This window comes from Anomaloglossus baeobatrachus, chromosome 1 (assembly GCF_048569485.1).
Source record: "Anomaloglossus baeobatrachus isolate aAnoBae1 chromosome 1, aAnoBae1.hap1, whole genome shotgun sequence".
NCBI lineage: Eukaryota > Metazoa > Chordata > Amphibia > Anura > Aromobatidae > Anomaloglossus > Anomaloglossus baeobatrachus.
Window position 1 is genome coordinate 643,427,440 of NC_134353.1, and position 27,470 is coordinate 643,454,909.

Here is a 27,470-nt window from a genome sequence, read left to right on the forward strand (position 1 = left end):
TAGAGGAACTCCTATGCGTGGCGGTCCAAGTCACGCCCCCAAAAGGCCGCAGGAGCCACTGCCTCCAAGGCGGCCTCCTCATGACTCTCGGCATCCCCGAGCCGCATCCTCGGTCGGTGGCAGGCTCTCCCGCTTTTGCGACACCTGGTGGCCACATGTTCAAGACAGATGGGTGAGAGACATTCTGTCTCACGGTTACAGGATAGAGTTCAGCTCTCGTCCTCCGACTCGTTTCTTCAGAACCTCTCCGCCCCCCGCTCGGGCCGACGCACTTTTTCAGGCAGTGGACGCTCTGAAGACAGAAGGAGTTGTGATCCCCGTTCCCCCTCAGGAACGTGGTCGCGGCTTTTACTCCAACTTGTTCGTGGTGCCAAAGAAGGACGGATCATTCCGTCCCGTTCTGGACCTCAAACTACTCAACAGACATGTGAGCACCAGAAGGTTTCGGATGGAATCTCTCCGCTCGGTCATCGCCTCAATGTCACAAGGAGACTTCCTAGCATCGATCGACATCAGGGATGCTTATCTCCACGTGCCGATCGCACCCGAACATCAACGCTTCTTGCGTTTCGCCATCGGGGACGAACAACTTCAGTTCGTGGCATTGCCTTTCGGCCTGGCGACAGCTCCACGGGTGTTCACCAAAGTCATGGCATCCGTCGTGGCGGTCCTACACTCTCAGGGCCACTCGGTGATTCCCTACATAGACGATCTCCTAGTCAGGGCACCTTCTCGGGTGGCGTGTCAACACAGCCTTACCGTCGCTCTGGCGACTCTCCAGCAGTTCGGGTGGATCATCAACTTCCCAAAATCCAAGTTGACACCGACCCAATCACTGACTTACCTCGGGATGGAGTTTCATACACAGTCAGCGGTAGTCAAGCTACCGCTGGACAAACAGCTTTCTCTGCAGGCAGGGGTGCAATCTCTTCTTCGGGGTCAGTCACACCCCTTGAGGCGCCTCATGCACTTCCTGGGGAAGATGGTGGCAGCGATGGAGGCAGTGCCGTTCGCGCAATTCCATCTGCGGCCACTCCAATGGGACATTCTCCGCAAATGGGACAGGAGGTCGACTTCCCTCGACAGGAACGTTTCTCTTTCCCTTGCAACCAAGACGTCTCTTCAGTGGTGGCTCCTTCCCAATTCTCTATCGCAAGGAAAATCCTTCCTACCCCCAACCTGGGCTGTGGTCACCACGGACGCGAGCCTGTCAGGGTGGGGAGCGGTTTTTCTCCACCACAGGGCTCAGGGAACCTGGGCTCCGGTAGAGTCTTCCCTTCAGATCAATGTTCTGGCGATAAGGGCAGTGTATCTAGCCCTATTGGCTTTCCATCGGTGGCTGGAGGGCAGACAGATCCGTATCCAGTCGGACAACGCCACTGCCGTCGCATACATCAACCACCAGGGCGGCACGCGCAGTCGTCATGCCTTCCAGGAAGTCAGGCGGATTCTGCAGTGGGTGGAAGCCACAGCCTCCACCATCTCCGCAGTTCACATCCCAGGCGTAGAAAACTGGGAATCAGATTTTCTCAGTCGTCAGGGCATGGACGCGGGGGAATGGTCTCTTCACCCAGACGTGTTTCGAGAGATCTGGCGCCGCTGGGGAACGCCGGACGTCGATCTCATGGCGTCACGGCACAACAACAAAGTCCCGGCATTCATGGCTCAGTCTCAAGATCACAGAGCTCTGGCGGCGGACGCATTAGTTCAGGATTGGGCGCAGTTTCGACTGCCTTATGTGTTTCCTCCTCTGGCGATGCTGCCCAGAGTGTTACGCAAGATCAGGTCCGACTGCCGTCGCGCCATTCTCGTCGCTCCAGATTGGCCGAGGCGGTCGTGGTACCCGGATCTGTGGCATCTCACGGTGGGTCAACCGTGGGCGCTTCCAGACCGCCCAGACTTGCTGTCACAAAGGCCGTTTTTCCATCTGAATTCTGTGGCCCTCAACCTGACTGTGTGGCCATTGAGTCCTGGCTCCTAGCGTCTTCAGGGTTATCTCAGGATGTCATTGCCACCATGAGACAGGCCAGGAAACCAACGTCCGCCAAGATCTATTACAGGTCTTGGCAAATCTTCTTATCCTGGTGCTCTGATAATGGTTTTACTCCATGGCCGTTTGCCTTACCCACTTTTCTTTCATTCCTTCAATCTGGAATGGACAAGGGTTTGTCACTCGGCTCTCTCAAGGGACAAGTATCGGCGCTCTCCGTATTTTTTCAAAAGCGCCTAGCCAGGCTTCCGCAGGTCCGCACGTTCCTGCAGGGAGTTTGCCACATAGTCCCACCTTACAAGCGTCCGCTGGAACCCTGGGACCTTAACAGGGTGCTAACTGCTCTTCAGAAACCACCTTTCGAGCCACTGCGGGATGTCTCTTTATCACGTCTTTCGCAGAAGGTGGCATTTCTAGTGGCAGTTACATCACTCCGAAGAGTGTCGGAGCTTGCAGCGCTGTCATGCAAAGCCCCCTTCCTGGTCTTTCACCAGGATAAGGTGGTTCTGCGTCCTGTCCCGGAATTTCTCCCTAAGGTGGTATCTCCTTTTCATCTCAATCAGGATATCTCCTTACCTTCATTTTGCCCTAATCCAATTCACCAATGTGAAAAGGATTTGCACTCCTTAGATCTAGTGAGAGCACTCCGACACTACGTGTCTCGCACGGCGCCCCTGCGTCGTTCAGATGCGGTCTTTGTCCTTTTCGCTGGTCAGCGTAAGGGTTCGCAGGCTTCCAAGTCAACCTTGGGTCGGTGGATCAAGGAACCGATTCTTGAAGCCTACCGTTCGTCTGGGCTTCCGCTTCCTTCAGGGCTGAAAGCCCATTCTACCAGAGCCGTGGGTGCATCCTGGGCATTGCGGCACCGGGCTACGGCTCAGCAGGTGTGTCAGGCAGCTACCTGGTCTAGTCTGCACACTTTCACGAAACACTATCGGGTGCATACCTATGTGTCGGCAGACGCCAGTCTAGGTAGGCGAGTCCTTCAGGTGGCGGTTGCCCACCTGTAAGAGGGGGCCTTTTCGGCTCTTTTTTTTTTTATCGAGGTATTCTTTTACCCACCCAGGGACTGCTTTTGGACGTCCCAATTGTCTGGGTCTCCCAATGGAGCGACAAAGAAGGGAATTTTGTTTACTTACCGTAAATTCCTTTTCTTCTAGCTCCTATTGGGAGACCCAGCACTCGCCCCTGTGCCCTTCGGGCTGGTTGTTTTTTTGTGTACACATGTTGTTCATGTTGAATTGTTCTTTTGGTTCATGGTTTTCAGTTCTCCGAACATCCTTCGGACTGCATTTACCTTAGACCAATTTATAAGTTTTCCTCCTTCCTGCTTTTGCACCAAAACTGAGGAGCCTGTGATGCACGGGAGGGTGTATAGGCAGAGGGGAGGGGTTACACTTTTTAAAGTGTAATACTTTGTGTGGCCTCCGGAGGCAGAAGCTGTACACCCAATTGTCTGGGTCTCCCAATAGGAGCTAGAAGAAAAGGAATTTACGGTAAGTAAACAAAATTCCCTTCTTCTTGGATTTCAAAACCTTTAACATCTGAGCTGACCATTACAGGTATGTATAGAATCAGCCTGATAATTCCAGTATAGCACTGGCTTTAGGTTCTATACGAGAATCCTGGTGATTGGTTCCTTTTAAAGTTATACCCATATTTTTTGTTTAGTGTTGTGTTTTTTTTGTTTTGTTTTTTTTTCTCCAATAGTTTTATAGTTTTTCTAGATTAAACAAGCAGCTTATATTTCCATAAATCTAGGTATCTTTATGAAAGAATTGATGGTAGAGTTCGTGGGAACATGCGGCAAGCTGCAATTGATCGCTTCAGCCGGCCAGATTCTGATCGCTTCGTATTCTTGCTGTGCACACGTGCTGGTGGACTTGGGATCAACCTGACAGCTGCTGATACATGCATCATCTTTGACTCCGACTGGAATCCTCAAAATGACCTACAGGTACTAATGAAATAAAATAAATGCCTGGCGTTTCCTGTGATCTTTGCTCTATGGTACAGATTTATTTATTTTGCTTTGCACAAAATTAGGAATGAAAAATGTAAATTTATTTTTTTAATGTTCTCTAAGGCACAAGCTCGTTGTCACCGAATCGGACAAAGCAAGGCTGTTAAAATATACCGGCTAATAACCCGAAATTCCTACGAGAGAGAGATGTTTGACAAGGCTAGCCTAAAGTTAGGGCTTGACAAAGCTGTACTCCAGTCAATGAGTGGTCGGGATAACCACCTTAGTGGGGTGAGTACATTTTAGAAGACATGACATGATGGATCTTCTATTGATGATTTGATAATATCTAACCTTTTTAATCTGTGATGCTATCAGCCAATTCAACAGTTTACAAAGAAAGAAATTGAAGACCTTCTTAGAAAAGGAGCATATGCTGCCATCATGGATGAAGATGATGAAGGTTCTAAGTTTTGTGAGGAAGACATTGACCAGATTCTCTTGAGGAGAACCACCACAATTACCATAGAGTCAGAGGGCAAAGGATCAACCTTTTCCAAGGTTTGCTTCTTCTCAGTTCTTCACTTTTTGTACTCGCTATGTGGTTTCATTTTTATTGTATATAAATGAGGGTAAAATGGTACATCTTCAAAGTCCCATGAAATGTTATACACTAACTAAAGATTGGTAATAATGGCAGTAGGCCCAGAGTGTTCACCTATACATTCACTGCATTGCTTGTATAGCATTTAGAGGGCATTGTGAGCTGCTTTTTTTTTGATTGTCTGAATATATGGATCAGGGTAATTGCTTCAGCACTTAGCTTACATAGGATAAGCAGTTTAGCACCTCTTCAAATAATGTACAACTAATATGTTAAACAATTGATAACTCTGCAGGGCTTGACATGTCACTCTCCCCAGAGAAGCATTACCCCTTAGATGCCAGGTCAAAAATGTAAAATCTTGGCTCTGCCGAGCTGTTTTAGGCACTGAATGCAATAAGGCTTACTAGCCATTATTCAAATGTTCTATTTTGGTGTAGAAGGTACTTAAAAGGTTATTCTCAAGGTGTCTCCTGAGCAGCTCACAACTCCTGCAGTCTCCTCACTTCCTGGTTTCTGGCGGGCTCTCCTTATTTATTTAACATTCTGGTGAATAGCAAAGCTCTAGTATTTGTTGAACTACAAAGCACAAGTTCTGCTGTAAAAAATGTAAAGGTATTTTTCAAGAACAAAAAGTTAATTTTAATCAACAGATCTTGGATTAATAATTTCCACAATTGGATGTGTTTAAAAAAAAAAAAAAAAATTCCTGTGTTGAGATCTTATGTGCCCCTGCTCTGTAATGACTGTGTTTCTGACCGTATAGGGACTTGGTCTGATCATACCACTTCACCTGGGCAGAGGAGGAAGTTAAAAAGTATACCGACATTACAGCACAGGATTACATAGTTGTTTGAGGCAAAACATATTTTTTTTTTTTTTTTTTTTAAAGATGGGGAAATGTTTTACCTCATAAAAAGAATCATTTATGATGCCATGCTGTAATGTCTATATTTACTTTTTTTTTTTTTTTTTTTGCCATCCTCACCAGCCCAGTAGTTGTCATATGATCATGCTGTATTCCTGTACGGTCAGACATGGCAATTACACAGGACGTAGCAGGGTCACATACAAGTGGGTTCGGAAAGTATTCAGACCCCTTTTAAATTTTTCACTCTGTTTCATTGTAGCCATTTGGTAAATTCAAAGGTTGTTTTTTTTTTTTCTTCTTCTCATTAAGGTACACTTTGCACCCCATCATGACCGAAAAAAAAAACGTAGAAATTTTTGCAAATTTTATTAAACAAGAAAAACTGAAATATCAAATGGTCATAAGTATTCAGACTCTTTGCTCAGTATTGAGTAGAAGCACCCTCTTGAGCTAGTACAGCCATGAGGATGGTGACCATTGCTGGACAGACATTTTCAGGTCTCTTCAGAGATGCTCAATTGGGTTTAGGTCAGGGCTCTAGCTGGGTCGGTCAATGGTCAGAGTTGTTCTGAAGCCACTCCTTTCTTATTTTAGCTGTGTGCTTAGGGTCATTGTCTTGTTGGAAGGTGACCCTTCGGCCAAGTCTGAGGTCCGAGCACTCTGGAAAAGGTTTTCTTCAGGATATCTCTGTTCTTGGCCGCATTCATCTTTCCTTCAATTGCAAACAGTCATCCTGTCCTGTTCTATCTTCGTCTCATCAGATTAGAGAATCTTATTTCTTATAGTCTGGGAATCCTGCATGTGTTTTATTTGCAAACTCTATGTGGGCTTTCATATGTCTTGCACTGAGGAGAGGCTTCTGTAGGGCCACTCAGCCATAAAGGCCCGTCTGGTGGAGGGCTGCAGTGATAGTTGACGTTGTGGAACTTTCTCCCACCACCCTACTGCATCTCTGGAGCTCAGCCACAGTGATCTTGGGGTTCTTCTTTACCTCTCTCACAAAGGTTCTTGTCCCACAATTGCTCAGTTTGGCTTGACGGCCAGGTCTAGGAAGAGTTCTGGTAGTCCCAAACTTCTTCCATTTAAAGATTATGCTGGCCACTGTGCTCTTAGGAATTTTGAGTACTGCAGAATTCTTTTATAACCTTGGCCAGATCTGTGCCTTGCCACAATTCTGTCTGGGCTCCTTTTGACCTCATGATTTCTTTGTCGCTCCATTGGGAGACCCAGACAATTGGGTGTATAGCTTCTGCCTCCGGAGGCCACACAAAGTATTACACTGAAAAGTGTAACCCCTCCCCTCAGCCTATACACCCACCCGTGCATCACGGGCTCCTCAGTTTTATGCTTTGTGTGGAAGGAGGCACACATCCACTCATGCATTCCCATTTTAGTCAGCAGCAGCTGCTGATTTTATCGGTTGGAAGAAAAGAGGGCCCCCACAGGGCCCCCGGCATGCTCCCTTCTCACCCCACTACGTCGGCGGTGCTGTTAAGGTTGAGGTACCCATTGCGGGTACAGAGGCTGGAGCCACATGCCGTTTTCCTTCACCATCCCTTAGAGGCTCTGGGAGAAGTGGGATCCTGACCGGTCATCCATTTACTGGGACCGGGCTCCCTCCGCAGCCCCTGTGGGAATCTGCCGGACAGGAGTCTATGTATCCTCAGGGACAGGGCCCTGCATCTAAAGGTACTCTGTGTCCCCATGGGGACTGTGCATGGAGCGCTTGTTTCACAGACGCTGCAGCAGCTGCTGGTTTGTGAAGACCGGGACTTCCGCGCCGACCGAGCCTGTTTGTCGGCCGCGGTATTAAATTTAGTCCCCGGCTTCATTGCGGCCTAGTACCATAACTCCCGCCCCCGGGCCTGCCAGTCAGGGGTAAGGGCGGGACGGTCGACCTGACGTCGGCAGTGAGGGCTGGAGCATACTTTAGGTGTCCTCCCCCCCCCCCCCCCCTCACTGATCACTGTGGGGCCCCAGATTCCCGCACTTTACTAGTCGCCGCCCACGGCTCCCTCCTCCCCTGAGAGCTCCGGCAGCCATTTTTACACACATTCTGCCGGTGGAGGATTTCAGGAACGAGCTCTGCAGCTCTGGGAGACCTAAGGCAGGGAATCTGGTGGACACACTCTGCTTTGGGCGGTCGGTAAGCCACACCGGTCACCCGGTGCTGGTCCCCCTAGGGTGCCGGAGTATGTATATATGTATGTATGTATATATATATATGTATTATATATATATATATATATATATATTCTCTGTTCGGCCGGGTTGTTTACTTTTGGCTATATACCCTCAGTGATCACTCTCCTAGGAGACAACAGCATGTCGTCCACAAGGAGCAAGGGCGCTAAGGCAAAGTGTTTTTTTGCAACCTGTACCTCTTGTGGGGCTATGTTACCTGCGGGTTCCACCTACCCTCACTGTGAGCAATGCTCGACCCCTGTTGCACTTGCTCAGCCGGAGCCTCGGTCACTAGTGGGCCCCTCGGATCAGGCAGACCCTCCTGCTTCCACTGTCCAGGCGGCAGGGACAGAGTTTGCAGTTTTTGCTGAGAAACTCTGAGTTGCTTTCACAATCCATGGCTCAGTCTATGGACAAATGGTCTGCCAAGCTACTAGAAGCCTTGCAGTCCAGACCGGTCCTTACACAGGCCCCGGGCACTGTTGGATCATCGCCTCCAGGCCCCTCTCGGTCTGCGCCGCAGCGTGCTCCTGGGGTGGCCCCTAGGTCTCACGTGGAGGACTCCTGCACGGACCACAGTCCCAGACCGGCTAAGCGGGCTCGCTGGGAATCTTCCCCGACTTCCTCACGCTGCTCGGGGTCTCAGCTTGAGGACTCTCTGGAGGACGAGGCGGACGTCGCAGCTCAGGGCTCTGACCCTGACGTTGCCCTCAATCTTGATACACCTGAGGGGGACGCCTTAGTAAATGATCTTATATCGTCCATCAACCAGGTGCTAGATCTTTCTCCCCCACCTCCACCTATAGAGGAGTCGGCTTCGCAGCAGGAGAAACACCAGTTTAGGTTTCCCAAACGTACACGGAGTGCGTTTTTCGATCACTCTAACTTCAGAGATGCTGTCCAGAAGCATAGAGCATTTCCGGACAAGCGCTTTACTAAGCGCCTTAATGACACACGTTACCCCTTCCCCTCTGACGTAGATAAGGGTTGGGCTCAATGTCCCAAGGTGGATCCTCCAGTCTCTAGACTGGCGGCTAGATCTGTAGTATCAGTTGCAGATGGCTCATCGCTCAAGGATGCCACTGACAGGCAGATAGAGCTCCTGGTGAAATCCATCTATGAAGCCACAGGCGCGTCTTTTGCCCCGGCCTTTGCAGCCGTGTGGGCACTCCAAGCTATCTCAGCTTGTCTGTCTGAGATTAATGCGGTCACACGTACCTCTGCTCCGCAAGTTGCGTCTTTGACTTCTCAGGCGTCGGCTTTTTCGTCCTACACCATGAACGCCGTCCTGGACTCTGCTAGCCGTACAGCGGTAGCATCCGCTAATTCGGTGGCAGTCCGCAGGGCCATGTGGCTACGCGAATGGAAGGCAGACTCTGCTTCCAAGAAGTTCTTAACCGGTTTGCCGTTTTCTGGCGACCGATTGTTTGGCGAACGATTGGATGACATTATTAAGGAATCCAAGGGAAAGGACTCGTCCTTACCCCAGTCCAAACCGAAGAGACCTCCGCAACGGAAAATACAACCGAGGTTTCGGTCCTTTTGGCCCTCAGCCAAGTCCCAATCCTCCTCGTCCAACAGGCCAGAGAAAGGCCAGAGGAACTCCTATGCTTGGCGGTCTAAGTCACGCCCCCAAAAAACCGCCGGAGGCACTGCCTCCAAGGCGGCCTCCTCATGACTTTCGGCCTCCCCGAACCGCATCCTCGGTCGGTGGCAGGCTCTCCCGCTTTTGCGACGCCTGGTGGCCACATGTCAAAGACCGATGGGTGAGAGACATTCTGTCTCACGGTTACAGGATAGAGTTCAGCTCTCGTCCTCCGACTCGTTTCTTCAGAACATCTCCGCCCCCATCTCGGGCCAGCGCACTTTTTCAGGCTGTGGGCGTTCTGAAGACAGGAGTGGTGATTCCCGTTCCCCCTCAGGAACATGGTCACGGCTTCTACTCCAACTTGTTCGTGGTGCCAAAGAAGGACGGATCATTCCGTCCCGTTCTGGACCTCAAACTGCTCAACAGACATGTGAGCACCAGAAGGTTTCGGATGGAATCTCTCCGCTCGGTCATCGCTTCAATGTCACAAGGAGACTTCCTAGCATCAATCGACATCAAGGATGCTTATCTCCATGTGCCGATCGCACCCGAACATCAACGCTTCCTGCGTTTCGCCATCGGGGACGAACACCTTCAGTTCGTGGCACTGCCTTCCGGCCTGGCGACAGCCCCACGGGTCTTCACCAAGGTCATGGCATCCGTTGTGGCGGTCCTACACTCTCGGGGACACTCGGTGATCCCTTACTTAGACGATCTCCTAGTCAGGGCACCCTCCCGGGAGGCGTGTCAACACAGCCTGACCGTCGCTCTGGCGACTCTCCAGCAGTTCGGGTGGCTCATCAACTTCCCAAAGTCCAAGTTGACACCGACCCAATCACTGACTTACCTCGGGATGGAGTTTCATACTCACTCAGCGGTAGTCAAGCTACCGCTGGACAAACAGCTTTTGCTGCAGACAGGGGTGCAATCTCTTCTTCGGGGTCAGTCACACCCCTTGAGGCGCCTCATGCACTTCCTGGGGAAGATGGTGGCAGCAATGGAGGCAGTGCCCTTCGCGCAGTTCCATCTGCGCCCACTCCAATGGGACATTCTCCGCAAATGGGACAGGAGGTCGACGTCCCTCGACAGGAACGTCTCTTTCCCTTGCAGCCAAAACTTCTCTTCAGTGGTGGCTTCTTCCCACTTCTCTATCGCCGGGAAAATTCTTCCTGCCCCCATCCTGGGCTGTGGTCACGACGGACGCGAGCCTGTCAGGGTGGGGAGCGGTTTTTCTCCACCACAGGGCTCAGGGAACCTGGACTCCGATAGTCTTCCCTTCAGATCAATGTTCTGGAGATAAGGGCAGTGTATCTAGCCCTAAAGGCGTTCCATCGGTGGCTGGAGGGCAGGCAGATCCGCATACAGTCGGACAACGCCACGGCGGTCGCGTACATCAACCACCAGGGCGGCACGTGCAGCCGTCAAGCCTTCCAGGAAGTCCGGCGGATTCTGCTGTGGGCGGAAGCCACAGCCTCCACCATCTCCGCAGTTCACATCCCGGGCGTAGAAAACTGGGAAGCAGATTTTCTCAGTCGTCAGGGCATGGATGCGGGGGAATGGTCTCTTCACCCAGACGTGTTTCGAGAGATCTGGCGCCGCTGGGGAACGCCGGACGTCGATCTCATGGCGTCACGGCACAACAACAAGGTTCCGGCCTTCATGGCACGGTCTCAAGATCACAGAGCTCTGGCGGCGGACGCGTTAGTTCAGAGTTGGTCGCAGTTTCGACTCCCTTATGTGTTTCCTCCTCTGGCGATGTTGCCCAGAGTGTTACGCAAGATCAGATCCGACTGTCGTCGCGCCATTCTCGTCGCTCCAGATTGCCGAGGCGGTCGTGGTACCCGGATCTGTGGCATCTCACGGTGGGTCAGCCGTGGGCGCTTCCAGACCGCACAGACCTGCTGTCACAAGGGCCGTTTTTCCATCTGAATTCTGCGGCCCTCAACCTGACTGTGTGGCCATTGAGTCCTGGCTCCTAGCGTCGTCGGGTTTATCTCATTTCTTGTGGCAATTACCTCACTCCGAAGAGTGTCGGAGCTGGCAGCGCTGTCATGCAAAGCCCCCTTCCTGTTTTTTTCACCAGGATAAGGTGGTTCTGCGTCCTGTCCCGGAGTTTCTCCCTAAGGTGGTATCTCCTTTTAATCTCAATCAGGATATCTCCTTACCGTCATTTTGCCCTCATCCAATTCACCAATGTGAAAAGGATTTGCACTCTTTGGATCTGGTGAGAGCACTCCGGCTCTACGTGTCTCGCACGGCGCCCCTGCGCCGTTCAGATGCGCTCTTTGTCCTGATCGCTGGCCAGCGTAAGGGTTTGCAGGCTTCCAAGTCAACTTTGGCTCGATGGATCAAGGAACCGATTCTTGAAGCCTACCGTTCTTCGGGGCTTCCTCTTCCTTCGGGCCTGAAAGCCCATTCTACCAGAGCCGTGGGTGCATCCTGGGCATTGCGACACCGGGCTACGGCTCAGCAGGTGTGTCAGGCAGCTACCTGGTCTAGTCTGCACACCTTCACAAAACACTATTAAGTGCATACCTATGCTTCGGCAGATGCCAGTCTAGGTAGGCGAGTCCTTCAGGCGGCGGTTGCCCTCCTGTAGGAAGGGGTCGTTTTCGGCTCTCTTTTATTGAGGTATTCTTTTACCCACCCAGGGACTGCTTTTGGACGTCCCAATTGTCTGGGTCTCCCAATGGAGCGACAAAGAAGAAGGGAATTTTGTTTACTTACCGTAAATTCCTTTTCTTCTAGCTCCTATTGGGAGACCCAGCACCCGCCCCTGTGCCCTTTGGGCTGGTTGTTCTTTTGTGTACACATGTTGTTCATGTTGAATTGTTCTTTTGGTTATGGTTTCAGTTCTCCGAACATCCTTCGGATTGAATTTACCCCAGACCAATTTATAAGTTTCCTCCTTCCTGCTTTTGCACCAAAACTGAGGAGCCCGTGATGCACGGGAGGGTGTATAGGCAGAGGGGAGGGGTTACACTTTTGAGTGTAATACTTTGTGTGGCCTCCGGAGGCAGAAGCTATACACCCAATTGTCTGGGTCTCCCAATAGGAGCTAGAAGAAAAGGAATTTACGGTAAGTAAACAAAATTCAGTTCTTTCATATGGTATGACATGCACTGTGGGCTGTGAGGTCTTATATAGACAGGTTTGTGCCTTTCCAAATCAAGTCCTACCAGTTTAATTAAACACAGCTGGACTCCAATGAAGGAGTAGAACCATCTCAAGGAGGATCACAAGGAAATGGACACCATGTGACTTAAATATGAGTGTCTGAGAAAAGGTTCTGAATACTTATGACCATGTGATATTTCAGTTTTTCTTGTTTAATAAATTTGCAAAAATGTTTACATTTCTGGGGGGGGGGTTTCTGACAAGATAGGGTGCAGAGTGTACATTAAGGAGAAAAAAAATGAACTCTTTTTAATTTACCAAATGGCTGCAATGAAACAAAGAGTGAAAAATGTAAAGGGGTCTGAATACTTTCCGTACCCACTGTATATCAGCTTATCTCAGCAAAGCACAACATTTTTTTTCTTTTTTTAAACTCTACCAATTGGGGAACTTTATTATTATTACTCCACGATCTTTTCATTAAGATTACCTTTTGTTTGTGGGAAAACCCATTTAGTGGTGAATGATTTGTTCGGTCTGTACTGTTATCCTTGCATTTAGGCTATGTGCACACGCTGTGGTTTTTTTTTTTTTTGACGCTGTGTTTTTGGCCGCTAAAAACGCACAAAAAACGCACCCGCGGCAAAAAACGCATGCGTTTTTGCTGTGATTTGGTGCGGTTTTGATCTCTGCGTTTTTTTGCGTTTTTTCAATGCATTGCGTGGGGGGATACGCAATAAAAAAGCAGGAAAGAATTGACTTGTCCATTTTTTTTTTTTTTTTTTTTTTTTTTTTAGCTCAAAAACGCAGCTTAAAAAAAAAATTGTGTGCGGACAGCAAAAATGAAAACTCATAGACTTTGCTGGGGAAGCAAAGTCATGCAGTTTTGAGGGCAAAAACGCACCCGAAAAACACGCAAATACGCCACGAACAACGCACTGTGTGAACTTACCCTTACGGCATTTGAAGAAGCAGATAGCTGTGGACTGTGAGATCTGCTCAGTGTAGAGCAGTGATGCTGGGGGATTGAGATTACACAGGACTGATAAGAGCACTGTCTGGGTAGGCCCTAGGGGCTGAGCTCCATGGAAATGAGTTGTACGCTATGATTTATAAAGACTCTCATTACAGGAAAATCACAACAGAAAAAGCAAGTCAATTGCAAACTTGCTCATTTTCATGCTAACTGAAGCAATGTAATAACTTGACAACACCCCTTTAACGGATTCAATTTCCCTTTCAGGCGAGCTTTGTTGCTTCCGAAAATAGGACTGATATTTCACTGGATGATCCTAATTTCTGGCAGAAATGGGCTAAGAAAGCTGATCTAGACCTAGATCTTCTCAGTAGTAAGGTAAGATCACATTTTCTTGTTGGCCCTCATGTTTCAGTATAATTTGTTCCTTACTAGTTTATAGTGCTGTACCGCTGCTCAATCTGTCATGCCCTGAACGATTAAAAGCCATACATGAAGAGTGGACTGTCAGAGAAACTGCAGATAAAAGCCTTCTCCCACCATAGATGTACACCTCATATGAACTAGAGAAGTGACTGCATTTATAGCCCCTCTCCACTAAAGTGAGGAGGAGATGTAGAAGCAACTGTGATTTTCCTCTTCTTTTTTTTTATCTCAGACTGCAATGACCCATGTAAATTCATTGATGCATACAAAAATCCGTTTTTAAAACTGTTCTGTGCTTTTGGTCCGGAACACATAGAGCCTGTCTTGTTATGATCCATCTTGCAGGCCAGACTTCTATCTGGAGCCAAGTAAAACAGATGAAACCTAGAATTTTACATTTTGTTCCTCTGATTGAACACTGAGTTTTATCCATTTCTAACAGATTTATTGCGAACAATGGACAATAAATGTTCTGACAGTCTACCTGTTTGGTTGGGTTCAGATGGGCACATGTTATGGTCCCATGTATGGACTGCAATGCTCGACCTGATTGCGTGTCTCCCAACCCAAACTTATAGCCCCATAGGCACATGTTATGGTTAATCCAGGCATTTGGGTCCTGTCTTAAGGCTGGGGCTACACTTGGATTATTGAAATCCCCTCGCATGACACTCGGCTCACACTAGCAGCACAGCAGAGCCGAGTGTCATGCGAGTGTCCCTGCGACTGAGGTCCAATCATGAGAGCGGACCTCAGCTGCGGGGGGCGGGCTGGCTCTGAGGAGGGGCGGGCCGGCACGGAGGAGGGGAGGGAGGGATTTATCTCCCCATGTCCTCTATTGTCGGCTGATGCGATTATCGCACTGCACTCTGGTGTCATCCGAGTGCAGTGCGAGGTTTCATTCGCACCCATAGACTTGTATGGGTGCGAGTGAATATGGATTGGATTTCACCTGCAGCATGCTGCGACTGTTTTCTCAGTCCAATTATGGCTGAGAAGAAAATCGCACATGGGAATGGCCCCATAGAGTAACTTGGCTCCGAGTGGAATGCGTTTTTTCTTTTTTTTTGTTTACTGGCATTCCACTTCGGCTGTCTTACTCGCCTTGTGTCCTAGCCCTAACATACGAAAACCAACAAGATTTTTTTTTTTCCCTCCCCCTTTTGCCTACAGAACACTCTGGTAATTGATACACCTCGTATTCGGAAACAGACCAGGCACTTCAGTAACAAGGATGACGATATGGTCGAGTTCTCAGAATTAGAAAGTGATGATGAGGACCGTCCAAGAGCTCGGCGTCAGGACCGTAAAAACACTTACGGTCGTACAGACTGTTTTCGAGTGGAGAAGCATCTGCTTGTATATGGGTGAGGCACAAGATGACTTCCAAGTTTTAGTACCTGAGTATATTATGCCTTAGATGTTTTCTCCTGCTGACTACTATGGCTACATGAAAATGTTCTTCACATAACAATGTTTACTGGAGCTTGTCCTTTTCTTGTTTTCCTTAAATTGTCCCTTGTCTGTATCAGGTGGGGCCGCTGGCGGGACATTTTGGTACATGGTCGGTTCAAGCGTGGAATGACTGAGCGGGACGTAGAAAGAATCTGCAGAGCCATCTTGGTGTATTGTCTGTTACATTACCGCGGAGATGAGAACATAAAAAGTTTTATCTGGGACCTCATCACGCCTGGAGAAAATGGGAAGACAAAGCAGCTGCAAAATCACTCTGGTAATCCTCCTGGCCTTCAGCTGACTGTCCACCGTCTCTTGTGGACAATTTGCTATTTAACACCATGGATATTTATTGGATAATCTGTGTGAAATAGTAGAAAAAATGGCGAAGAGCACTCACCGGTAGTTGCTGTGCAAATAGGTGCAAGTTTATTCACAAGTGCGGTATTACATGTGAAGGCAGGCTGGGAGGGAGCAGGACGGGACGGCACGTCCGTCATTATTGGATAATGACTTGTTGTTGAGCATTAAGGCCCTGTGCGCACTTACCGGATTTTGCCGCGGATTTTCCGCGGATTTGCTGCATGTTTCGCTGCAGAAAATGTTCATAACATCTCTGCAGTGAATCACCAGCAAATCCTATAGAGAAAAAAAATCCTGTGCGCACTGGGCGGAATTTGACAGCTGCATGTTTTGCTGCGGGATTCCCGCAGCAAAAACAAGTGCATGTCACTTCTTTTCCGCACATCGCTGCGGGATTTCACTCCATTGACTCCAATGTTAATCGTGAAATCCCGCAGGGAATAACGCAGGAAGCAAATTCTGTGCGGTTCACTGCGTTTTCCTGCGTTATTCCCTGCGGTATTTCGCGGTTTACCTCCGGTAATGTACATCGCCTGTCTGCGGTGTTGCAGGGAAGTGATGTCATTACAGGAAGAGGAAGCAAAGCAGAGAGTAAACACACACAGATCACAGATACACACAGACATAGAACACACATAGACACAGACACATAGAACACACATAGAAAGAAAACGGAAATATAGAAAACAAAGAACGTGGGCTCCGCTGCATATTTACCTTCCAGCCGAGGTAAGCACACAGCGGCGGCCCGGTATTCTCAGGCTGGGGAGGGAGAGGGGCAGGGGTAATGTCCCCCGCCTCACTCCCCCTCCGGCAGCCGAGAATATCAGCCGCAGCTGCCCCGGGAATGTCGCATGCATTATGCGGCACTACTGGAGTGTCCCCGGCTCTTCTTGCCGCCGTTTAGCAGTGGCAGCAAGGTAATACAAGGGGTTAATGATGGTGGGGGACCACCGCCATTAACTCCAGGCTTGATCATGGCAGCGTCTATGTGACAGCTGACATGATCAACCCGTAAGTAAAGTGGAAAAAACACACACACCGAAAAATCCTTTATTTTAAATAAAACAAACAAGCCTCGTTCACCATTTTATTAACCCCTCCCGCACCAAAGCTCCGGCGTAATCCACCGCTCCGGCGTAATCCACAGGTCCTGCGCTGCTTCCATCCAGCCGCGACTGTCACAGACACAGCGCTGAATGAAAGCAGCAGACAGCAGAGGTAATTACCGGTCATTTCCCACGGCCGGTAATGTGAACTCACTGCCAACCGTGGGAAATGTAGCGATCTGTCATCTATCTATCTATCCCTCTATCTATTCTTCTGTCTATTTACTATCTCAGAATTAAATGACTTTTTTTTTTTTTTTTTTTTTCAATGTGCTTTATTGCATTGAATGCAATAAAGCACATCCCAACCCGCACGCGGCAATACTGCGAATAATACCGCGGCAAACCGCATGCGGTTTTCGGGTGCGGTTTCCCGCGGTTTTTTACTGCGGGTGCGGTAATCTTTGAGAGCATGCGGAATTTTCTCAAGAAAATTCCATTTCCCAGTGCGCACATAGCCTAATAATTAACTTATTGTTTCCCCAGGTCTTTCCATTCCTGTTCCTCGGGGACGCAAGGGGAAAAAAATAAAGTCTCAGAGCAGCTTTGACATCCAGAAAGCGGACTGGATACGGAAGTACAACCCTGACACGCTGTTTCAAGATGAAGGTTATAAGAAGCATCTGAAGCATCAGTGCAACAAGTGAGTGTACAGAGGAGGAGTGAGGTTTCGTGGCCCTAGTAATTCTTGAGTATCTTTTTACATTGAAAACCACTTGATAAAATTCCTATTGGTTACCGATATTGACAATTTCTGCAATACAGCTTACCTTTTATTTTCCTCCATAGGGTTCTGTTGCGGGTGAGAATGTTGTATTACCTCCGACAGGAAGTGATTGGGAATCAGGCCGCAAAGGTGCTGGGAGGGGCGGATGCCAGGTAAGGGTTCATCTGGTTGTATTGAGGTATCTTTCTAACTCTGTTGTAGCCTTGTAATATTGCACTTGTTAGTAATAACATATATATATATATATATATATATATATATATATATATATATATATATATATATATATATATATATATATATATATATATATATATATATATATATAATTATTAATTATTTTTTTTAACTGTTCTGTTGGGCAAACATCGTATCTTCCGGTGTATAAGACGACCCCCAACTTTTTCAGTTAATTATAGAGTCTGGGATGAATCGTAATGTGTCCATTGATTAGTAATGTCCCCTGCAATAATGTCCCTATTGTTTAGTAATGTCCCCTGCAGTAATAAACCCATTGTTTAGTAATGTCCTCCTACTGGTTCCCTTCTGTCCCTTATTATGCTGTTTACACACAATAAAAGATATTCTCACCTGTCATCCGTTCCCACGGTGCCTCCAGCTGTTTTTTGCAGATCGCAGGCACACGTCTGGTGCATGGGGCGGCTGCTGATGGATGTCGTCATGGCTTTAAGGCGCCCAAAGCATTCAACTGCTGTAAAGCGCTGACAGCAGCGGCGGCCCTGTGTATTGGAAGAAATCATGGAGGAGTGCTTCGTGTGGACCGCAGGCACATAGACCCCTCCATGATTGTGTACGGGGCTGCCGCTGTTGTCAGCGCTTTACTGCAGTTGAATACTTTGTGGCGCCGTAAAGGATTCAACTGCAGTAAAGCCATGACTACATCCTGCAGCGGCAGCTCCGTGCACCAGACACTATCACGGAGGGGTCTGTGTGCCTGCGGACTGCAAGAAGCAGCTGGAGGCACCGTGGGAAATGGAGGACAGGCGAGTATCTTTTATTGTGTTTAAAGAACGGCAGTAAAGCTATGACTGCACCGTGCACTGCCGTATAAGAAGACACCCGGCGTACAAGATGACCCCCAAGTTTTGAGAAGATTTTCAGGGGTTAAAAATTCGGCTTATACGCCGGAAAATACGGTAAGTATTCTAGAAAAGGCCGATGATTAAGTTTCTCATTCTATGAAATTAGATGTAATTGTGCATTAATTGAGTGTATTTTGGCTGGACCCATGTAATTATGGTTATGCATATAATAAATATATATACAGTACAGACCAAAAGTTTGGACACACCTTCTCATTCAAAGAGTTTTCTTTATTTTCAGGACTCTGAAAATTGTAGATTCACATTGAAGGCATCAAAACTATGAATTAAAACATGTGGAATGAAATACTTAGTGTGAAACAACTGAAAATGTCTTATATTCTAGGTTCTTCAAAATAGCCACCTTTTGCTTTCATTACTACTTTGCACACTCTTGGCATTCTCTTGATGAGCTTCAAGAGGTAGTCACCGGAAATGGTCTTCCAACAGTCTTGAAGGAGTTCCCTGAGATGCTTAGCACTTGTTGGCCCTTTTGCCTTCACTCTGCGGTCCAGCTCACCCCAAACCATCTCTATTGGGTTCAGGTCTGGTGACTGTGGAGGCCAGGTCATCTGGTGTAGCACCCCATCACTCTCCTTAGTCAAATAGCCCTTACACAGCCTGGCGGTGTGTTTGGGGTCATTGTCCTGTTGAAAAATAAATGATGGTCCACCTAAACACAAACCGGATGGAATAGCATGCCGGTGCAAGATGCTGTGGTAGGCATTCTGGCTCAGTATGCCTTCAATTTTGAATAAATCCCCAACAGTGTCACCAGCAAAGCACCCCCACACCATCACACCTCTTCCTCCATGCTTCACGGTGGGAACCAGCCATGTAGAGTCCATCTGTTCACCTTTTGTACAAAGACACGGTGGTTGGATCCAAAGATCTCAAATTTGGACTCATCAGACCAAAGCACAGATTTCCACTGGTCTAATGTCCATTCCTTGTGTTCTTTAGCCCAAACAAGTCTCTTCTGCTTGTTGCCTGTCCTTAGCAGTGGTTTCCTAGCAGCTATTTTACCATGAAGGCCTGCTGCACAAAGTCTCCTCTTTACACTTGTTCTAGAGATGAGAAGGTGTGTCCAAACGTTTGGTCTGTACTGTATATTATAATAACTTTATTTATTTTTTTTCTACAGAGAAACCGATATATGGGTTCCTCAGGTTGATCAAGCAGATGTTCCCTCACTCTGGTGGGACAGAGAGGCGGACAAGGCTCTTCTCATTGGAGTTTTCAAACATGGTGAGTTGGGTGGGAATCACAGCTGATGGTATATTAAGGCTACATGCGCACGCTGCGTTATTTGCTGCGTCTTTGGCTGCAGTTTTGTTGTCAGAACTTTCTGACATTTGACTTCCCAGCAAAGTCTATGAGAAGTCAGATTTGCTATGCGCACATTGCAGTTTCTGTCAGCGTTTTATTTGTCAAAAGTTTGTGACAAAAAAATGCAGCATGTTCATTCTTCCTGCGTTTTTGTCAACATTTGTCACAAAAACGCAGCAAAAATGCACCTACTATTACAAGCGTTTTTTGTGACCTTTCCAGGCTCTCTGACAAGGCGCAGTTTTGGCTGCAGTTTGTGAGCACAAAAAGATGCAGCATGCGCGTGTAGCCTTACATTCTCAGAAATGTACGAAGCGTGTCTTGCAAAAAATATATTCAGTAAAGTACAATTTAATAAACCGACTTGCAGAGAATTATATCCTTTATGAAGCAAATATCCTCTTCTAGATGCTGTCTAAATGGAAATGTGAATATCCTAGAGTGCAATAACAATATAATGCAAATTGTCTCTTCAGGGAGGAAGTAGACTAAAGGTCCAGTCACACTAAGCAACTTACCAGCGATCCCAACAACGATAGGGATCGCTGGTAAGTTGCTAGGAGGTTGCTGTTGAGATGTCACACTGCGACGCTCCAGCGATCCCACCAGCAACCTGACCTGGCAGGGATCGCTGGAGCGTCGCTACACAAGTTGCTGGTGAGCTCAACAGCAACCAGTGACAAGCCCCCAGCGCCGTGTGGAAGATGCTGCGCTTGGTAACTAAGGTAAATATCGGGTAACCAACCCGATATTTACCTTGGTTACCACCGCACGCAGCTACACGTGCAGAGAGCAGGGAGCAGCGCACACTGAGCGCTGGCTCCCTGCTCTCCTAGTTACAGCACACATCGGGTTAATTACCTGATGTGTGCTGCAGCTCCATGTGCACAGAGCAGGGAGCAGCGCACAATGCTTAGCGCTGGCTCCTTGCTCTCCTAGTTACAGCACACATCGGGTTAATTAACCCGATGTGTGCTGCAGCTACATGTGCACAGAGCAGGAGCCGGCGCTGACAGTGAGAGCGGCTGAGGCTGGTATCAAAGGTAAATATCGGGTAACCAAGGACAGGGCTTCTTGGTTACCCGATGTTTACATTGGTTACCAGCCTCTGCAGAAGCCGGCTCCTGCTGCCTGCACATTTAGTTGTTGCTGTCTCGCTGTCACACACAGCGATCTGTGCTTCACAGCGGGACAGCAACAACTAAATAATGGCCCAGGACATTCAGCAACAACCAACGACCTCACAGCAGGGGCCAGGTTGTTGCTGGATGTCACACACAGCAACATCGCTAGCAACGTCACAAAAGTTGTTCGTTAGCAGCGACGTTGCTAGCGATGTTGCTTAGTGTGACGGGGCCTTAACTCTAGTGCCACCTATTGGAGGTAGCAATCATAAAAGTCAAAAGTGGCCCTTTAACAATAAAATGAAACCTTAACCAGTGAATCATAAAAAGAACATCTGGCTGCCAAAAATATGCAAGTAATAGGCATGTCATCGAATGTACCATATAATATGGGAAAACCAAATCAGACCCAAAGATCTATTGTGTGTGTTTTCCTACCCAACATCTTTAAGATGGCTATTTGAGGTGATCATCAGGGGTGAGGAGTTCCAAAAAAACCCTTTGTTTGGGTGCTGACGCACCCAGTCCATTGTCTTGCTAAAAACAGGAATGTTACAAGTGATTTATGGTTCCATCGTTTAGTTTTGTTTTTTTTTTTTGTTTTTTTTTTTTTTTTTTTTTAGCCCATTTACAGCTTTGTATGTCTCCGTCTTAACCACAATCAAACCTTGCACAGCCTGATCCTGCAGTTCTCCTGATCTATTCCTCGTTTCTTGTGCTTCTGCCAAACAAAGGTTGTCCAGATTAGGGGACCAGTCCCTGGTGGACACAGGCAGAATAGGGCCCTGTGCATGAACAATATGAGGGCCCATTGGAGTCCAATAGCTCATCATAATGTACAATTCCACCTGGTTTGGAGGTAGAAATGGGCCCCTCACCTATGGCATGGTAGCAATTATCTGTCCTCCCCGGGACAAGTGGTAGGAAAAGGGAGTGTGGAGTTGGCCTGTACAGCACTTGTTTCTGTTACTATGGCCATACATTGCTTGCCTGGGAGCCTTCGACACAGACAATGCAAATTATTAAGACCTATTGCAAAATTGCTTTATTTTTCCATTTAGAAGCATAAAGACCATTTAAAAAGGTACAGAATGTGGATATAGCCTTTTCTTAATCGTTCCTTTGGGAGACCGAGACCATGGGTGTTTAGCTTCTGCCTCCGGAGGACACACAAAGTACTACACTTAAAAGTGTAGCTCCTCCCTCTGAGCTTATACACCCCCTGATAGCCAGTCCTAGCCAGTTTATCGCTTTGTGTTCAGGAGGTCATACATCCACACATGCATTCTCATATGATTTGTGTGACTTTTGGAAAAAGTTTGAAGAAAAGCGGGTCCATGTCTGGACTCCCGGCATGTCCCTTCTCACCCCACTGTGTCGGCGGTGTTGTTAAGGTTGATTTACAAGGCTGAAGCCTTACATGCCGCGCTCCTTCACCATCCCTTCTGGGCTCTGGCTTGAAGTGGGAGCCAGCACGGTCTCCATGCCTGGCAGAAGTCCGGTCTCCATCCACAGCCCCTTGAGGATTCTGTTGGACCGGAGCACTCATCCCCAGGGACATGGCCCTGCGTCTCAGCAGCTAAGTACCTGAGACGTTTATGTTGGGGGTCCCGGTTCTTTATTGTATGGGGAGAGTATGCTGTATGTGATTGTTTTTAACTTTTCCGGCGGGTTCTCCAGCTTTTGCCCGAGAACCGCGCCGATGGTGCCTGCTTGTCGGCCTCGCCGCTTAAATTTAGGCCCCGGCTTCGCCGGAGGCCTAGTTTCGTTTTCCTGCCCTCGCATGTCACTCATGCAGAGGGACAGGTTCGGCTCCTCCCGGCGGCCGTTCTACACAGGGGAGGGACACTCCCCACTGCTGGGGCGTCCCTCCTCCCCGGCAGGTCTCTATAGCCCTCCAGTTCCCGCTCTTTTATAGGAACGCCCCCTCTCTTCGCTCCGGCGGGCTTTGGGATCTGGAGGGCACACAATACCACGCTCCGCGGTCTGGTAAGCCACAGCCGGTCTCCGGTTGTGGACCTCTGTATATTCTCCCTGGGGTTCATTCTCTGCAAAGCCCCCACTCCAGCAGCATGTCTCACACAAGGAGCAAGGCTCCAAAGCTTTATTCTGCATGCACTGCATGTAAGCTCCTGCTGCCTGAGCCGAGCATTTATCCACACTGTGATGGTTGCTCTAACTTGGCAGTGCCACAGCCTGGAGTCTCACCCCCAGTGGTCTCTCAGGCTGCTGCTGCACCTGTGATTGAACCCCCGGCCTGGGTAGAGTCCTTTTCTAGGTCCATATCCCAGTCATTTGCTGAGTCCATGGGACTTTTGTCCAGGACTTTGATGAACATGCATCAGCCCCCCTCACAGGGTGCCTCTAATACTCTTGACAGAGGACTCCTATCCTCTGACCTCCGTCCATCAGAGCTCACGGAGGATTCATCATCTGATCCCAGACCCCGTCCTTCTAAGAGAAGGCGCAGGGTTTCCTCCCCCTCCCCATTCCACGGCTCTGTCTCAAGAGCTGACTCTCAAGATGAGGAGGATGCCCTCATTGGGGGCTCGGAGGCTATGTATCCCTTCGATTTCTCTGAGGGTGACTCAGATCTTAGTGATTTGATTGCTTCTATTAATTCTGTGCTGGATCTCAATCCGCCAGTGTCAGAGGAGCAACTCTCTTGGCAGAAAAACATCAGTTTACCTCGCCTAAGAGAGTGAAGAGTGTGTTCTTTAACCACTCCAGTTTTCAGACCGCTGTGACCAAACCCAGGGCCTGCCCTGACAAACGCTTTCCAAAGCGTGGTTCTGATGACCGGTTTCCATTTCCACCTGAGGTGGTCAAGGAGTGGTCTCACTCCCCAAAGGTAGACCCCCCCGGTGTCTAGGCTCTCAGCCCGGACCGTTGTGTCGGTGGCTGACTGCACCTCACTTAAGGATTCCACTGACCGTCAGATTGACCTTCTGGCCAAATCTGTGTATGAAGCTGCGGGGGCCGCGGTTTCCCCGACTTTTGCAGCAGTGTGGGCTCTCAAAGCCATCTCTGCTTCTCTAGAGGAGATGCATTCCCTCACCAAGGAATCTATGCCTGAGATGGTTACCTTAACTGCTCAGGCTTCAGCCTTTTCATCTTCTCCCATGTCTGCCATGCTGGAGGCTGCTCACCGCACTGCGGTGGCTTCAGCTAATTCTCTTGTTATCCGCAGGATTTTGTGGCTTCGAGAGTGGAAGGCAGATGCTTCTTCCAAGAAGTTTCTTGCTGGGCTCCCTTTTGCTGGTTCACGGCTGTTTGGTGAACAGCTGGATGAAATCCTTAAAGAAGCTACTGGCGGGAAGAGTACTTCCATGCCACAAACCAAGACCAGGAAACCCGCCCAGGGTAGGAATCAGTCGAGGTTTCGTTCCTCCAACTGGTCATCCTCTAAGCCTTCCGCCTCGTCCGCTAACTCAGCCAACGATCAGAAATCCAACTGGCACCCAAAAGCGCGTTCGCAGAAGACCGCAGGAGGTTCTGCCACTAAGGCAGCTTCCTCATGACTCTCGGCCCACTCCAGCCACGTCCTTAGTCGGTGGCAGGCTCTCCCACTTTGGCGACGCTTGGTTAAAGCAAGTCTCCGATCAGTGGGTGCGAGACATCATATCTCACGGCTACAGGATAGAATTCTCTTCCAGCCCTCCAAACAGATTTTTTCTCTCAACTCCCCCCTGCTCCAAGGCCGCCGCCTTCTCGCAGGCCGTGGCGTCCTTGCAGGCAAACGGAGTGATTGTCCCAGTTCCCGCTCAGGAACGGTTCAGAGGTTTTTACTCAAATCTCTTCCTAGTTCCAAAAAAGGACGGTACCTTCCGGCCCATCCTGGATCTCAAGCGTCTGAACAAGCATGTCCGGGTGCGGCATTTTCTTTATCGTTCCTTATGGGAGACCCAAACCATGGGTGTATAGCTTCTGCCTCCGGAGGACACACAAAGTACTACACTAAAAGTGTAGCTCCTCCCTCCGAGCATATACACTCCCCGGATGACAAATCCAACCAGTTCAATGCTTTGTGTTCAGGAGGTCACACACACACATGCATCCTCTGATTTTTGATTTCAAAGATTTGGAAGAAAAGCGGGTCCAATCCGGACTCCCGGCATGTCCCTTCTCACCCCACTGTGTCGGCGGTGCTGTTAAGGTTGATTTCAGGGCTGGAGCCTTCACATGCCGCGCTCCTTCGCCATCCCTTGGGGCTCTGGCTTGAAGTGGGAGCCATCACGGTTCTCACTGCTTTGCAGGAGACCGGTCTCCATCCGCAGCCCTGTTCAGGATCCTGCCGGACGGAGCGATGACCCCCCCCAGGGACCTGGCACCTGCGTCTCAAGCTAAGTACTGAGACGTTATTACCACAGAAAGTGGTCTTTCTAGGGGTCCCTTGTACTTTATTTGTGGGGGAGAATGTGTTATATGTATGTTTTAACATTTCCGGCCGGTTCTCCAGTTTTCACTGGAGAACCGTGCCAATGGTGCCTGCACGCTGGCCGCATGTTTAAATCTAGGCCCCGGCTTCGCCTGAGGCCTAGTTTCGATTCTATGTCAGTCAGTGCAGTGAGACAGGGTGGCTCCGCCCACCGGCTGCTCAGCACAGGGAAGGGACACTCCTCACTGAGGAAAGATTCCCTCCCCTGTATGCCTCATTTGCCCTCCGTCCTGCTCTCAGAGTAGGCCCCGCCCCCTCTCCTCGCTGCGGACGCCATTTTCTCAGCGTTTTAGGGCACAGAGATCAATGTCTGCAAACACATTGTGACAAATTGGGGCCTGGGACAGAGCCCCCAGTTCTGGGGGATCTGGAGGGCACAGGGATGCCCCTATGTTAAACAGTCTGGCAAGCCACAACCTCCGGTTGTGCAGCTGCTTATACACTCTGTTTATATACTCTGCTGGGGGTTTTTTTTCCGAAAAGCCCCCACTTCTGGGGAATCTGGAGCAGAGATGTTATGTTAAACGGTCTGGCAAGCCACAACCTCTGGTTGTGCTGCTGCTTATATACTCTGTTTATATACTCTGCTGGGGGTCTTTCTGGACAGAGCCCCCACTTCTGCAGCATGTCTCATATCAGTGCAGGGCTGCAAGGCTGTTTTTTATTATGCACCGCATGTTGACTCGTACTGTCTGTACCGAGCACATAACCACATTGTGATGCCTGCTCTGACATAGTGGTGCCTCAGCCTGGAGGCTTATCACCAGTGGTCCCTCCGGCTGCTCCGGCTCCGGGGTAGAATCCCTCTCTCCAGGGGACAGCTGTCCCGGACACTGCTGAGCATGCATCAGCCCCCTTCTCAGGGCGCTTCTGCTGCTACGGCTCGCTCAGCAAAGCTCACAGAGGATTCTTCATCTGGGAGCCCGTCCTCCTAAAATGGAGACGCAGGGCCCCCTTTCCCTCCTCGCCCCGCGGCTCTGGTTCACGAGCTGACTCGCAGGACAAGGAGGATGCCTTACTGGGGGCTCGGACGCTCTCCATGTACCCCATTGATCTGTCCGAAAGTGACGCAGATGCTAATGATTTGATTGCGTCCATTATATTTGTACTGGACCTCAATCCGCCTGTATCAGGGGAGCACCCCTCTTTGGCAGAAAAGCATCAGTATACCTTGCCTAAGAGAACAAGGAGTGTGTTCCTTATCCACTCCAGCATTCAGGTCACTGTGACCAAGCCCAGAGCCTGTCCTGACAGACGCTTCCCAGAGCGTGGTTCTGATGACTGTTTCCCCCTTCCACCAGTGGTGGTCAAGGAGTGGGCTCATTCACCAAGGGTGGACCCTCCGGTGTCTAGACTTTCAGCCCGGACAGTTGTATCAGTGGCTGACGGCACCTCTCTGAGGATCCCACTGTCCGCCAGGTTGTCCTTCTGGCGAAATCTATATATGAGGCGGCAGGGGCCTCGTTCTCCCCATCTTTTGCAGCAGTGCGGGCTCTCAAAGCCATCTCTGCTTCTCGGGAGGAGATGCATTCCCTCACCAGGGCCTTTATGCCCGAATTGGTTGCCTTAACTTCCAGGCTTCAGTCTTTTCATCCTATAGCTGGAGACTGTCACCGCACTGCGGTGGCCTCGGCTACTTCCCTCGCTATCCGCAGGTTCCTGTGGCTTCGAGAGTGGAAGGCAGATGCTTCTTAAGAAGTTCCTTGCTGGACTCCCTTTTGCTGGGACCAGTCTATTCGGTGAACAACTGGATGAAATTATTAAGGAAGCTTTTGGCAGGAAGAGTACTTCCATGCCACAACCCAGGAAACCTTCCAGGGCAGGAACCAGTCGAGGTTTCGTTCCTTTCGTTTCCTCTAACTGGTCGTCCTCTGAGCCCTCGGCCTCGTCCACTAACTCAGCCAAGGTCCGTAAACCAACTGGCGCATGAAGCCGCGTCCTAAGTCGGCAGGAGCTGCTGCCACCAAGGCAGCCTCCTCTTGATTATCTGGCCGCGCCAGTAACGTCCTTGGTCGGTGGCAGGCTCTCCCTCTTGGGCGACGTGTGGTTTCAACACGTCTTCGATCAGTGGGTGTGGGTTACCATCTCCCACGGCTACAGAAT

General features: G+C 49.3%; 1 protein-coding gene across 5 annotated transcripts in view; it reads left to right on the top strand.

The window, feature by feature from the left end:
- Positions 1-27,470, top strand: part of CHD8 (chromodomain helicase DNA binding protein 8) — a 172,065-nt gene that overhangs the window by 96,147 nt on the left and 48,448 nt on the right. For all 5 annotated transcript variants that reach the window (XM_075319601.1, XM_075319586.1, XM_075319617.1 and 2 more), the window contains exons 18-26: positions 3,752-3,947; positions 4,077-4,244; positions 4,332-4,514; positions 13,561-13,671; positions 14,893-15,086; positions 15,252-15,451; positions 17,133-17,289; positions 17,436-17,525; positions 19,621-19,724. In XM_075319601.1, coding sequence (XP_075175716.1) covers positions 3,752-3,947; positions 4,077-4,244; positions 4,332-4,514; positions 13,561-13,671; positions 14,893-15,086; positions 15,252-15,451; positions 17,133-17,289; positions 17,436-17,525; positions 19,621-19,724 — 1,403 coding nt within the window. The remainder of the gene's footprint in view (positions 1-3,751; positions 3,948-4,076; positions 4,245-4,331; positions 4,515-13,560; positions 13,672-14,892; positions 15,087-15,251; positions 15,452-17,132; positions 17,290-17,435; positions 17,526-19,620; positions 19,725-27,470) is intronic.